The sequence below is a fragment of the Artemia sp. Qi Xiang Cuo genome, chromosome 11 (assembly GCF_049724085.1).
Source record: "Artemia sp. Qi Xiang Cuo chromosome 11, ASM4972408v1, whole genome shotgun sequence".
NCBI classification, from domain to species: Eukaryota; Metazoa; Arthropoda; class Branchiopoda; order Anostraca; family Artemiidae; genus Artemia; species Artemia sp. Qi Xiang Cuo.
The window spans coordinates 47,199,061-47,213,844 of NC_142804.1; the positions used below are offsets into that span (position 1 = coordinate 47,199,061).

The 14,784-nt window shown below is 35.2% G+C and overlaps 1 protein-coding gene across 1 annotated transcript in view; it reads right to left on the reverse strand.

Annotated features, from left to right (window-relative positions):
- Positions 1-14,784, reverse strand: part of aux (cyclin-G-associated kinase) — a 97,086-nt gene that overhangs the window by 17,441 nt on the left and 64,861 nt on the right. Inside the window, exons 10-13 of the mRNA XM_089096846.1 lie at positions 14,358-14,560; positions 12,780-12,913; positions 8,577-8,796; positions 2,660-2,832 (exon numbers count right to left, since the gene is read on the reverse strand). Coding sequence (XP_088952972.1) covers positions 2,660-2,832; positions 8,577-8,796; positions 12,780-12,913; positions 14,358-14,560 — 730 coding nt within the window. The remainder of the gene's footprint in view (positions 1-2,659; positions 2,833-8,576; positions 8,797-12,779; positions 12,914-14,357; positions 14,561-14,784) is intronic.

Here is a 14,784-nt window from a genome sequence, read left to right on the forward strand (position 1 = left end):
AGGTGTATCTCCAACCCCGAATAATAATAGTTTTCATAAATATTCCTATATACTATCCATTAATAAATATCCATACATTAATAAATAAATATCCATAAATATATATCCATTAATCCTTATGCAATTCGCCTGCTTTGGTGGCAACCTGCCCCACCCAAAAGGTGTTCCCTTCTTAGACAAACTTCTTTCTCATGAGGCCGACGAAGCCCCATCAGCATTTTGATTTTGTCCTGCATCAATGTAGATTCTTCTTCTATCTTAAGTTCATTTAAAAAACATTTTCAGCCCCTCCCCAAATTTATTCTCTTATTTGACAAACTTCTGCTTATGAGGCTGATGAAGCTCCGTAGGCATTTCGATTTTGTCCCGAATCAATGTATACTTTTTTCTATCTGAAGCTCATTTAAGAAACATTTTCCGCCCAAAAGGAAATTATTAGCAAGGTCTTGGCAGTTAAACAGGTTTGGGGAGCTTTTGCTCTCATGGGTTTTACTGTCTTCCCCACGAGACAATTTTTTTCCCCATACAACTTACCATCATCCATACAACTTAGCATCATTTACTTTTTTTTATCCCCTTCCCCCCTTAACTCCCAAAGTAGATTCCTTCATACGTGTCTGATAAATCTGAATTTGAATCCAACTCGGTGTTGGATGTGGGGTGGGTCTGGAAAACAAGGCTCCTGATTTTGAACATCCTTTAAACATTCATTTGAAGAAAATATCAGACGGCTTTAGCGAATAAAATCCACAGAGATTCAGTTCGAAATAGATGTACAGCGACGGATAAAGCTATTTTCCAGTATTTTTGACCAAGTGATTTTCTCTAAAGTAACCTAAGCATGCTGCCTTGTTTATACATTAGCCTTGTCGTCTAGGCAAATGGTGTCCCAAGGGGGGGGGGGAATATGACAGACGGCTTTAGCGAATAAAACCCACAGAGATTTAGTTCGAAATAGATGTACAGCGCCGGATAAAGTTATTTTCCAGTATTTTTGACCAAGTAATTTTCTCTAAAGTAACCAAAGCAAGCTGCCTGTTTATATATTAGCCTTGTCGTCTAGGCAAATGGTGTCCCAAGGGGAGGGGGGGGGATATGAAAACGGCTTTGTAGCGGAGTCAAAGAAGGTAAACGGACATAATTGGCAAAAACAGTCACAGTCAACACATCAAATGTAGCCTTTAAGAGTAGCAGTTAATCTTTGGTGATGATAAATCCTACCCTAGGCCCTATTCTTGATTCCTTGGAGTCATGCGCAGCAAGTTGCACGAATACCCTACCCTACAGCATAAAGAATTATTTAGAAAGAAAAAACGATAACAATTGAATCTAAGCATATTCTATAAGATAACAAAATTAATAAAATTTTGCAGTCGATATCCTAATTTATTTAATAAAAGGAAATCTACTGCCTTTGTTTTTTTTATCTTCTGATCAACAGTCTTCTAGCTTGGATATGGTAATAGAAATTGAATATTCGAAGTTTTTTCCCCGATAGAGGGATGTGAGACAGAAAAAGTGCCACTGAAGTTACATAAAATCTTCAGTAGTTTTCCAAAAAAGTGTAAGTGTCCTAATTGGGCTTTTAGATTTTCCTGTCATGATCCAACCCTGTAGAGATCCTTTGATTCTTGTCATCGAGAGATCTACCAGAATGAGAAATTGGATATCAACCGACCTTGATTAGAGAGTAAGCGTCAGAGTGGTGTCATTTTGGGGTTCACAGCTGATCTGACCTATGCGGGGAGGGAGGGGGACATATAAAATTTTTTCATCACGGCATATCAGAAAATGAGTTGTCAGACTTTAAATGACATCGGCGAGGAATAAAAATTATGGACTTGGTTGTAATATGCCTAATAACTAGGCGGAGTGGAAGACTTCAATCCAACTTGGTCAACAGCTACAGTTATGGTTTCAGAGGGCCTGTGTTCGATTTAACCTCTGAGAGGAAACGGCTACATTCTTAGCATCCGCAAAAATACGAGAGGACTACCAGATATGAATTAAGCGTAGTAGGTGTTATATACAATATATAACACTTGGTTTACAACATTACTCCCTGTTATCAGGGTGAACATGCATATCTTACAGCACAACTCTTCACTGCAATGAACGGCACAAGGCCCGTGAATCTGAGCTACTTGATTTTTGCTAGTTTGGTTGTAGCACCGAAAAAACAAACAAAAATACAGTTTATTAGTTTAATTGTTTTTGCTATGACCTAAATAGAATATGTAACAATTTGGATTTGCAGTTCGTGTTTTAGTTAGACCTTTAGGGGAGGGGGGGGGGGGTCAAATCTGATTCAATAGCTTTCAAAGCCTTCTCTGGTAGAGGTAACTGCTGTAACAGCTTCTGTTTTTTGTATGATTTTAATTACATTGTATGTTAAAATCCATATAGGGACGGTTTGTATGTTAAAATCCATATAGGGACAAATGGTGCAAAACATCGTCCTAGTCCTAGGCTGTCCAATAGGTAACAAAAGTATTCACTTGGATAATATAGACATTCAGGCTCGAGAATTACCTTTTTCCAAGCAGAAAAATACAGTTTTCCACGCGTTAAGTCGCATGCTTAACTCGACAACTGTGACTCGTGAGTCACAGTTGTTACTTCACATTTACTTCCTATTAGAGTTCTGTTTGCTACTTACTTCGTAAATCTCAGAAGCGTTTCTTCTTCTGGTATATACCCTGTGTGAAACTGCAATTGTCCAATTTTAACACCTGCTGCTTTCCCTTGAACCATACCAGCAATCGTATTCCTTGCATGGTAAAAAATAATAGTGATGTCCCCACAAACTGTTTGATTTACTGGAATTAAAACCTAAATGAAAAACAAAAATTAAGGCTCAGCAATATCCAACGAAAATATAAAGACAAATAAGCAATATACCGGGCAATATCCAACGAAAATATAAAGACAAGTAAGTAATATATCACGCAATCTTGAATGTCAATATTTTTTGGAAGGAGGGCTTATTAATGTTAGATAAATCTTTTAGATCAAAAAACAGTCTTTAGAGTCCGAATAGTTGTTGGCATGTACATTTTACAACATCATATTGATTTCTTTTGTAATGCATATTGACAAAAAAAAAAAAAAAAAAAAAAAAAAAAAACACTTAGATTTATCAAAACACCAAATATTCTGTAAGATTTATTGCAATTATTTCAACATGAGACCTCTTGAACTGGATGGGGAGGGTACATTTTCAGTGCCCTAGTCTAACCTTCAGGAAGATGAGAGAACATAATTTTTTTCCCTAAAGGTTAGGTTTTGCTAAAAAGGGGCAACTTCCATGTACTGATTTCTAGAACATTACTAGCCCTATGGTGACCTTAGGACCAATCTCAAAGAGGTGGGATATTTCCCTATCCTTCCTGTACAGGGGTGCAATATAAGTGAACGTGACAATTGTATACAAATAAAATCATTTAATTTTACTCTGTTTCACTATTTTTAGCATCTTATATTGAATAGCACTTTAAATTTAATTTTATAGAGTTAAAATTACTCCATGCTGTGGTGGATGTGTGGTGTGTTTTTTTTTTAAGCTGTGCCTGGAAACCATTCAAACTTACTGGAAAAACAGTTCAAAGCTACCAGTCACAAGGAATGGCAACCCTCGAGGTACTTATGGCCATGAAACCGAAGCGGCTTTACACCATAGTCCAGAATGCAGGCGGCTTTCTACTGCAATCAATTGTTACTTCGATTATATTTGTTTTTTGCCAGTGTAAGGTAATTCTACAAAGCACATTTATCATTGACTAGCAACATGATCCTCGTATATTTTGGCCGAAATAAAGTTGATACAATCGTATTTAATTTAATACTGAATCATAATCCGCAATGGATTTTGCTCTAAAATCTATTTTAGACTTGGGAGGAAAAAGGCGAATTTTAAAATTTACGATCATTGGGTTTACAACTCATAGGAAGAAAAATACGGGAACAAAAGATAAAATGAGAACAAAACAATATTAATATATTATGATAGTAGATATATTCAGAAGCATTTAATATAAAAAAGGCAGACAATTCGTTATGATTCAAAACTATGTATGAATGATTCAAAACTGCGCAACTTTAATGAATTTCGGCTAAATCATACCCAAAACGAACAGAAATTAAAATAAACAACCCAGTCAAACTCAAAACGAGCAGAAATTAACGTAAGTTAGGAGCAAAGCCCCTATGCCTTCCCAAGGCCAGAACAAAATTTGCACTTTACTGAAAAAATACAAATGACTGTGCATTGTCAGTTTAATATACATATACTGATATTTAGTAATCAAAATGTTAAAATTATTTGATTTATTAAAGTTACAAAAGTAAAAACAATTATTTTTTTTCCGTAAAGTGCAAATTTTGTTCTGGCCTTGGGAAGGCATAGGGGTTTTGCACCCAACTTACGTTAATTTCTGCTCGTTTTGAGTTTGACTCGGTTGTTTATTTTAAGTTCTGCTCGTTTTGGGTTTCATTTATTTATCGATGCTGATTTGTGGTAGTTTCGAGCTTGATAGATTATTGTATTTTATTTTTGCTCATTTTCTGTTTAATGGAGTTCTTTACTTTTCTTTGAAAACTTTGTGGAAAAAGTCTTTTTAATTAATTTCTGTTTGTTTTACATTGACATAGTCCTTTCAGGGAAAAAGAAAATAACATATTAAACCTTTCTGTTTTTATAACTTAATATCTCGAACTGCAATTTTTGTGTTGGAGAAAAATTTTAAGCAGTTTTCAGTACCATAAGCCCTTAAGAAAATCAAGACGTAGATAGTACTGATCAACTTAGTTTCATACCTCACCATTAGTCGGTCTACAGCGGAAAAATTGACACCATTCACCAAAAAATCCGTTTACTTTCTTTGATAGCTTGGATACACTTACACGATTTTGATTTGGTTAAGTTTCAAGAGCAGAAGTAGCCTTGAAAGTTTGAAAATAATACCCTCAGTTGTTCTTGGGATACTCCTGAGATGCCTTATTGGGAATTGGTATTAAGACGTTGCATTTTTATTCAATATTTTGGAAGAATTTAATTTTTAATAATATTGGGAGCGTGTTAGTTGGAAGGTGACAAGTTGCCCTCAAATGACAATTTACATTCTAGGAGGGCTTCAACCCTTTCTATTTCCAATCTATTGGGTTCTCTTCGAAGTTCCCACGACAACTCCTTCGGTACGAAGTGCCCTGGTCTAAACAATAACAACGACAAAAAATATTACTAATTACTTTCGAATATTAAAAAGGGCACTACCCTTTGAATTTCAAATCGAATGAGCCCTTTTCTGAAGTTTCTACGACAATGTCTTCTATAAAAACATTATATGCCCCCTGGGCATAACTTAAAACCCTTGCCCTGAGGGTTTTGGGGGAGTGTCCTCCTAAAAAACATATTTTCTGTCTGGAAATCAACTACGCTGAACAAAATGGCTATCTCAAAATTTTGATTGGATGAGTTTGGGGGAAATCATGGGTGTAGGGGGGGGGGGCTAGTTGCCCTCCAATCACTTTCGACTATTAAAAAGGGTACTAGCCCTTTTAATTTCCAATCGAATTAGCCTTTTTTGAAGTTTCTACGACAACGCCTTCTATAAAAACCTTATATGCCCCCAGGTAATACCTCATCCCCCTTTTTCCTAGGGTTTTTGGAGAGCCTCCTTCTAAAAATTATGGTTTCTAACTAAAAATTAAAAATGCAAAACCAAATGGATATCTGAAAATTTTAATTGGATGTGTGTGGGGGTTTTATGGAGTTGGGGGAGGGGCTATTTCCCCTCCAATTACTTTCAACTATTAAGAAGGGAACTAGCCGTTTGAATTTCCAATCGAATGAGCCTGTTTTGAAGTTTCTACGACAACGCTTTCTTATAAAAACCTTATATGCCCCCAGGGCATAACTTAAAACCCTTGCCCTGAGGGTTGTGGGGGAGTATCCACATAAAAGACAGATTTTTCATCTGGAAATCAAGTAGCCTACTCTGAACAAAATGGCTATCTAAAAATTCTGATTGGATGTGTTTGGCGGAATGATGGGCGTGGGGGGCTAATTGCCCTCCAATCACTTTCAACTATTAAAAAGGGCACTAGCCCTTTGAATTCCCAATCGGATGAGCCTGTTTTTAAGTTTCTACGACAACACCTTCTACAAAAACTTTATATGCCCCCAGGGCATAACTTAAAACCTTTGCCCTGAGGTTTTGGGGGAGTGTCCTCGTCAAAAACATATTTTCTATGTGGAAATTAACTACGCTGAACAAAATGGCTATCTCAAAATTCTGATTGGATGTGTTTGGGGGAATGATGGGCGTGAGGGGGGGGGGGGCTAGTTGCCCTCCAATCACTTTCAACTATTAAAAACGGTACTAGCCCTTTGAATTTCCAATCGAAAGAGCCTGTTTTGAAGTTTCTACGACAACACCTTCTATAAAAAACTCATATGCCCCCAGGGCATAACTTAAAACCTTTGCCCCGAGGGTTGCGGGGGAGTGTACCCTCAAAAACATATTTTCTATCTGGAAATCAACTACGCTGAACAAAATGGCTATCTCACAATTTTGATTGGATGTGTTTGGGGGAATGACAGGCGAGGGGGGGGGGGCTAGCTGCCCTCCAATCATTTTTGACTATTAAAAAGGGCACTAGCCCTTTAAATTTCCAATCGAATGAGGCTTTTTTCAAGTTTCTACGACAACACCTTCTATAAAAACCTTATATACCCCCAGGGCACAACTTAAAACCCTTGCCCCGAGGGTTGTGGGGGGGGGGGGGGTATCCTCCTCAAAAAGATATTTTGTATCTGGAAATCAGCTACGCTGACAAAATTCATATCTCAAAATTTTGATTGGATGTGTTTGGGGGAATGATGGGCGTGAAGAGGGGGGGGGGGGGGCTAGTTGCCTTCAAATCACTTACAACAATTAAAAAGGGCACTAGCCCTTTGAATTCCCAATCGAATGAACCTGTTTTGAAGTTTCTACGACAACGCCTTCTATAAAAGCCTTATATGCCCCCAGGGCATAACTTAAAACCCTTGCCCTGAAGGTTGGGGGGGGGGAGTGTCCTCCTCAAAAACCTATTTTCTATCTGGAACTCGACTACGTTGAATGGCTATCTCACAATTTTCATTGCATATGTTTGGGGGAAAGATTGGAGTGGGGGGGGGGGGCTAGTTGCCCTCCAATCCCTTTCGACTATTAAAAAGGGCACTAGCCCGTTGAATTTCTAATCGAATGAGCCTTTTTTGAAGTTTCTACAACAACACCTTCTAAAAAAACCTTATATGCCCCCAGGGCATAACTTAAAACCCTTGCCCTGAGGGTTGTGGGGGAGTGTCCTCCTCAAAAACATATTTTCTATCTTGAAATCAACTATGCTGAAAAAAATGCGGTTGAATGCGGTTGGGGAAATGATTGAATGCGGTTGGGAGAATGATGGGCGTGGGGGGGGGGGGGCTAGTTGCCCTCCAATCACTGTCGAACATTAAAAAGGGCACTAGCTCTTTGAATTTCCAATCAAATGAGCATTTTTTGAAGTTTCTACGACAACACTTTCTATAAAAACTTCATATGCCCCCAGGGCATAACTTACAACCCTTGCCCTGAGGGGTGTGGGGGGGTGTCCTCCTCAAAAACATAATTTCTATATGGAAATCAAATCCGCTGAACAAAATGGCTATCTCCAAATTTTGATTGGATGTGTTTGGGGGAATGATGGGCCTGGAGGGGGGGGGCTAGTTGCCCTTCAATCACTTTCGACTATTAAAATGGGCACTATCCACTCCAATTTCCAATCGAATGAGCCCTTTTCGAAGTTTCTACGACAACTCCTTCGATACGAAGTGCCCGGGTATGGAGAAAAAAAACACATTGTGCCCACATCGTTCTTTACTTAGGCACCGCTAGCGCGCTGCCTATGATTTCTGTTCGTTTTGGGTTTCATTTATTTATCCATGCTGATTTGTGGTAGTTTCACGCTTGGTAGATTATTTGATTTTATTATTGCTAATTTTTGGTTTAATGGAGTTCTTTACTTTTCTTTGAAAAACTTATCTTGTGGAAAGTTTTTTTAATTAATTGCGTACAAAATCGACTGTGATACCTACCTTTTCCCGGAAATTGTTTTCTAGTGTTAATTTATTTTATTGCTTTCTCTATTGATAATGAACATGAATAACAAGCCAAAATGCTAACACACCATAATAATAAATAATTATCATATGAGTGAGACAATTCTTACTGACTGAAAATACATATCAAACATTTTTTCTGTGTCTATTTAAATTTTGTTCTTATTTAACACAAAATATCCCACAGTTTGAATCCAACTAGAACGTAAAATGTATTCTAAGTAAAGTTCAAGAACAATGTAATGAAAATAAAATTTGTAAAAATCGCTCTAGTTGTTTGCTTTTTATAACAAACTATTTATATATATATAAATATATATATATATATATATATATATATATATATATATATATATATATATATATATATATATATATATATATATATATATATGGAAGTTTTCAAAACTAACGAGAAGAAAGATATTCTTACTCTACTATCAGTGACACTGAATAATCTCATCCTTTCATATTCTTGTAAGGAACATAAAATCCTATTATCCCCTTCAAAAACTTCAACAAAAGGTCTACATCCATCGCGAGCTTTTGTGAAGGCTGGTACTGGCTGAAGAACTAAAGATACCAAAGTCACTGGCTTCAAATGAGGAACCAGTGGAGGATCCCTCAAAATGTCTGTGAAATAATGAAGATACCTACAAAATATCAACACTAAGCATTTTTGGTAGAAAGTCACAGGCATAACATTTCCTGGGCTACTTCCCCGACTTGTTAAGCAGGTATGAACCAGAAATAGTAGGTAAACTGCGAGAGGAATGCAGGGGGTAGACTTCGGTTTGCGGAAGACATAATAGAATATGCGGAATAGGATAGACAGAATAAAATACGGAATAGAATAGTCAGAATAAGACAGGATAGAATGTGGAATAGAATAGATAGACTGAAAAGCGATAATCTAAACAATACGTTAAATACAAATAATTTGAAAAAAAAACAATAAAAATGAAAAACCACGGGAAGTCACAAATCTAACTGAACTTTCTATTGGTACTTTAAATGTCACATCAACAAAGGAAAATAATAATAAAAAATTTAGTGAAAGATACTTAAAATAGTTCATAATATGTCTGCTTAGAAAACATTCAAATCAAGCTGAAAGTATCTTTGCCTCGATTATCGCTAGAGTTCATCCTGATTGTCATTTAAGAGACCCCCTGGACTTATATTTTAACTAAAAAAGTAGGAATGAATATGTCTGAAAAAAATAATTGCTGAAATTGATAGACTGCAAGATCACCAACAGAAAGACGGTTGGATTTTTGGTTTCAAATTGTAATCATTTAGCTTTTCTACTATTCTTTCCGATAAAATCATTACTATCTGGTAGAAAAATATAGGCAGAGATAAGTTGCCCACAGCTACTCTTTCAATAGTACCTACCGTCAAACAACTTTTAGACATTAATAAAAGGAAACATATGTAAGAAAGAGAAAAAAGGCATGGTTGGTAAAGTCTGTGTTAAAAAAAATTACCAACTTGAATTTAAAAACACGTAAACGAAAGAATTTAGATTATGAATAGCTGGTAAAAGCTTTATTCGAGATAAGAAACGATAAACTAAAAAATGTCTTAATATTTCGGCTTCTGGAAGTCTTTTTCAATTGAAGAAAAAACAGACAAAAAGCTAAAATATATGAGAAAACAACCTAAAAGTTGAGAAAACGCTGTACTACAAATTAAAAAAACAAAAGAACCCGTCTGTGAAAAAGCTACTTCTTCTTTTCTAGAAGTTCTAAACAACTTGTGGTTACAAAACAGTGCGAAAATGCAATAAAACTGGGAATAATAACGTGCAAGTCCGAAAGATTATGCATTCTCCTCTGATAGAAAATGAAACAATTTTTCTATTTATAACTCTTACTCATGACTCAGGTTAATACGATTAAAACTAATGAAAATAAGAACAGGTTCTTGCAATATAATTATATTTACAGCAGGAGTACGCAATCTCAGGGAAGTACGTTAATCTCTCAAATTAGCATTAATATTTCTATCGTTTATTAGATGATTTTGACCTTTACTAAGTGAGTCCAAACTTCCTCTGTGTCCCAAAATTTCCCAAATTTTATTTTCTTCTTCTAAAGGGTGTCTAAAAACACTGGATTATTTTTATTTGTTGTTGTTGGCAACATATTTTTTGCATGTTCTGTTATCATGGATCATTGAGGTTATGAGATCATTGGGGGGTTACTCCTCCAAAACGCCTCGCTCTTTAAGCTAAAGTTTTTTAGTACTTAAAAACACTTCTTATTGTTCTAATTAATCGGACACTTTGTTTCAGGAGTCGTTCTTCAAGAATTGGGACAAAATTCTAACTTTAGCGTAAGGAGCGAAGTGTTTTGGAGGAGCAAACCCACCCATATCCTATCTAATAATTTTTGTTCGTTTTAAGTTTCAATGTTGCTTCGCACTTTCAGTTGAAAAACTTTTTATTTAATTTCTGATCGGTTTTTAAATAATTCCATGATATCTGGCTACTCCTCCACTGAAAAATCCCTCCTCCCCAAGGATATACGAATCATTGAGGTTATGTTGTGATACTGTTGTTTTGTTTCCCAAGTTAATATTTGTGGTATATGGTCGTAAATTCGATTTATACTAGATTCAAATCCGGCGCTCTTTTTAGACACCCTTTATATTAGAATTATACGAGGCTGTGGCTTGTTTTCTCATTTAACTCTTACATATGGAATTTCGCCTATAATCTTCCCTATCCCTTTTTATGCCAATCCCTTCTAAATATTTTTCTTTCTAATTTCTATGATTTCTATAAAACTTTATAACAGTCCAGCGCAAATATCTATTATTTTATTTGATCAGGCCTTATACTATGTGCGGAAGATCTAATAAATGTTCTGCAAAATGGCCTTATCACTATAAAGAGTTGCTAAACACTTTTACATAAGGATGGCTATAGTTATTTGGATGTGAATTCATTGCCATCATTCTCTATTGTACGGTGAAACATCATCTTTTTATATTATTTTCTAACGTGTTTTAGCTGTTGTCTGATTTTTCGTGTTCTGTTTGCTATCGATAAAGGGTTCTGAACGTGAAGCCAAAATTTTTCACCCATTTCTAGTACAATTTTTCACAGTCTATTTCAGCAGTTTTAACTATTGTTTACACATCCATTTATTTTCATTTTATTGATAAAATTAAAAGCAGTGTGGTCCAAGAAATTATTTACTGTTCAAACATTTAAAGTTTTGAATTTTGTAAAAACCTACTGATCTAATATGTTGCAGTGGTCCCAGGTCAATAATTATGTCCACCTTTGGACCCAATCTTCCCACCCAAAGCATATGTTAAAAAAAATTCACTCTATTCAAAAAAAAATATAAATTATCTAGAAGAAAGAATAGAGAGAAAAAAGATAACTATGTTATCTTTAATATGTGAAGTGAGTCCAAACTTTAATTATAATTAACATGCGAAGCACAAATCTCAGATGGAACTTTTTTCCCACCCAGACAAAGGCGGTTTTATGTGAGGGACAGAGGGGCCATTTGCCCCGGGCGCAGAAATTTTAGGGGCGCATAACTTCAAATAAATACTTCAACGGTTATAATCATTCTGCCATTCTTAAAATTTTATTTTTTTTATTAAAATAAAGTAGAGGACGTAGTTAATAAATGAAAATAATTAATATAACACTAATTAATTAATAAAATAAAAATAAGTTGAAAAATAATTATATAATAATAATTAAAACAACTAAATCAAAATAAATAACAACATAATTAAATTATTTAAATAATACCTTATACTATGATGTGGAATGCATGGTGTATGATATTATTTAATCAATTGAAAATAATTTTATTAACAAATGAACATTTTCTTAAAATTTGGCTTGAAACTTTTGTGGGATAAGGGACAGGGCGCTAATCAGGATTTGACACGGGCACAAGAGAACCCGGAAACGCCACAGCACCCAGAGCATACGTCACAAGAAACCCAGTACCAAATAGCTAATCTGAGAAGTACACACATAAGGGGGAGTTCTCTTCCCATTCAAGGCACACGCCAAAAGGAAGTCAGTTTATTGACAAACTTAATAGTAAGAATAAGAAAGAGAAATTTTTGTTTTTTATTTAAAACTAATAAGCACACAATAAAGGGGGAGTTCTCTTCCCACCTAAAGCATGCGTCGTAAGCAATTCACTACACTGACAAATATATTGAATGGTCTTGCACCAGTTTTGTTTATGAATATTTTTAAGCCTAATTTGTTTTATCACGATTATTCGACTAGGAGTGCGGATAATCTGGCATCTGAGCCACAGAACACAACGAGAGCGAGTCATGTGACCAGACACATGGGCCCGTCAGTTTGGAATTCGTTCCCAGATTCTGTTCGTCAAACTGAAAGTGTGCCACAACTTAAAAGCATTTTTTTATCATTATTCTCAAATATTATTCTTCTTATCCCCTTTTTTCATTTGAATTGGTAAAATGAAATGGCATGCATGATTTCCAACCAGTCGCTTTTCAAGCCTCTTTTTGCTTTAGTGCGACTTGTTGTCATACTGAGTTCTTTTTGTATTAATAAAAATGTATGAATATGAATCAAAAATTTTAATTAGGAGAAGGAAACAAAAAACACCTGACCTACCTAATCTGAGAAGCACACAACCCAGGCGGAGTTCTCTTGACAGCGAAAAACTGCAAAGCATCATCAATTGAACTAATCAGGCGGCAGTATAAGACTAGAGCTGTTATTAGTACGGCTGAATTTGCCTTACCATCCTGCGAAAAACACAAACTAAGTAAACCAGAAGTGTTAGATTGGAATGGAATCAAAATAAGACTAATAATTTAATAAATGTAAGACCAAAACCAGACAAAGAGAAAAAATTTCGATGAAAACAAAACAACGGGTCTATGGCTAGTAGACAGAAAAGAAAAGACGGCAATCACTGATATTTCGCATATATAAAACTAGACGTCATCAGCACTAAACGGAAATAATTTAAAACATAGCCAATTACAAAAGAAAAAGTGTAAAATCAAAAATTAAAAAAATATAAAATAAAACGGTAAAACAATTTGTAAATTGCTTGAGCAATAAATGCAGCAATCAAGTAGTAATATAAGGACTGTAACACGGTGGTCTGAAATTTATTTGCAATTTGTAGGTTCATATTGGGTAAGTTATACTCGAAAATATGAATTTGGGAGAAAAAAGGGAGATAGAGAACAAGATTAGGTGATACAAGAAATTTGGACAAATAAAATAAAGAGCAAAATCTTGTATCAAGTAGTAAAACGATACGTTTTATCGGCTTTTTGCTTTATTAATTAATCTCCAAGCAATTGGAGTGAAACAACTGCCTCTAATTAACAAAGAAAAAAACTTCAAAATTTTGCCTTTTCCAATCAGGACGATTAAGTTCTTCGGCATTAAATTTATTATATTTTTTTACTGTTTTAATTTCTAAAAACAATAAAAATGAAATATATTTTCTTTTTCAACCTACATAGTCCTGTGACCTAGTTTCAGCTTTTGTGCAAAACTTGTGATAGATTTAACAACGGGAAGTGGGTTAGAATTCAATTATAAACACTGTTTAATTTCAAAGAAACATACAATTGAAGCTTATTAAAAGGAATATAAAAGGGAATGTTGACGAGCGAGCCCTGCAGAAGCTGCCGATAAACATACTTGTCTGACAACGCTCATCTTAAGGAAAGATTTTCATTTGCACTTGCAATCAATGAAAATTGAATGGAAATTAAGGCTCGGTTCCAAAAATTTGAGATTTCAATTACCCGGTTTGAACTCCCCCCCCCCTCCCCCCTTAACCAGAAATTTTCGTCCGAATCCCACAAAAGTAACAAAAATACATTCATACAAAATTTCGCACGATAGTTACTGATCTTTTTTACAAACCCTCCAAATTTTTTTACCCCTCTCCTCAACAAAAGTCCTGGATACGGCCCGGCCTACAATATAAATTTAATTAATCACCTGGTATAAATATTAAAATTAGAACCAAGCTTTAATTCGTAGTAAAGTAAAGGTCATGTTTGAATTTAAAGATAGATTCCATGTGCAAAATAGCGATAAGCAGATTCGGCAATTCTAGTCAGATTAAAATTAATTAAACAAAAATCGACTTCATACATTAATAACTAGTTATGGTTAACTAACTTTCCTTAATGAAATCTACATCTACATTCCAATACTTACCATACAGTGTACAGCGCAAACATTTCTTTCATTCTTATTCAGATGATCAAACGCAGCTTTTGCAAGTGAATAAAGAGCAGTGATAGTGGGAGTTTTTCGACAGTTCCAACTATTCTCAATGACTGGAGAACTGCCAAATTTTGGATGAGTATAGGGGCGACCAGACACATTTATTACTAGATACTGATTACCATGCCGGGTTTCTAAAATAGAAAACATTGATCAAAGCTTCAATTAAAAAAACAAAACAAATTCGGACGCAATTGATTTCCATTTAAAAAAAAAGAAAAAAAAGAAAGAGAAAGCTAAGTATTTCTCGGAAAACGAATTTTACATAGAATTCCTCAGAAATAAAGATGGGGTCAAAAGACAAATTTAAAACGCCTCCCCCTCCCCCTTCCTTTTGCAATGATGAAAATCGATCAAA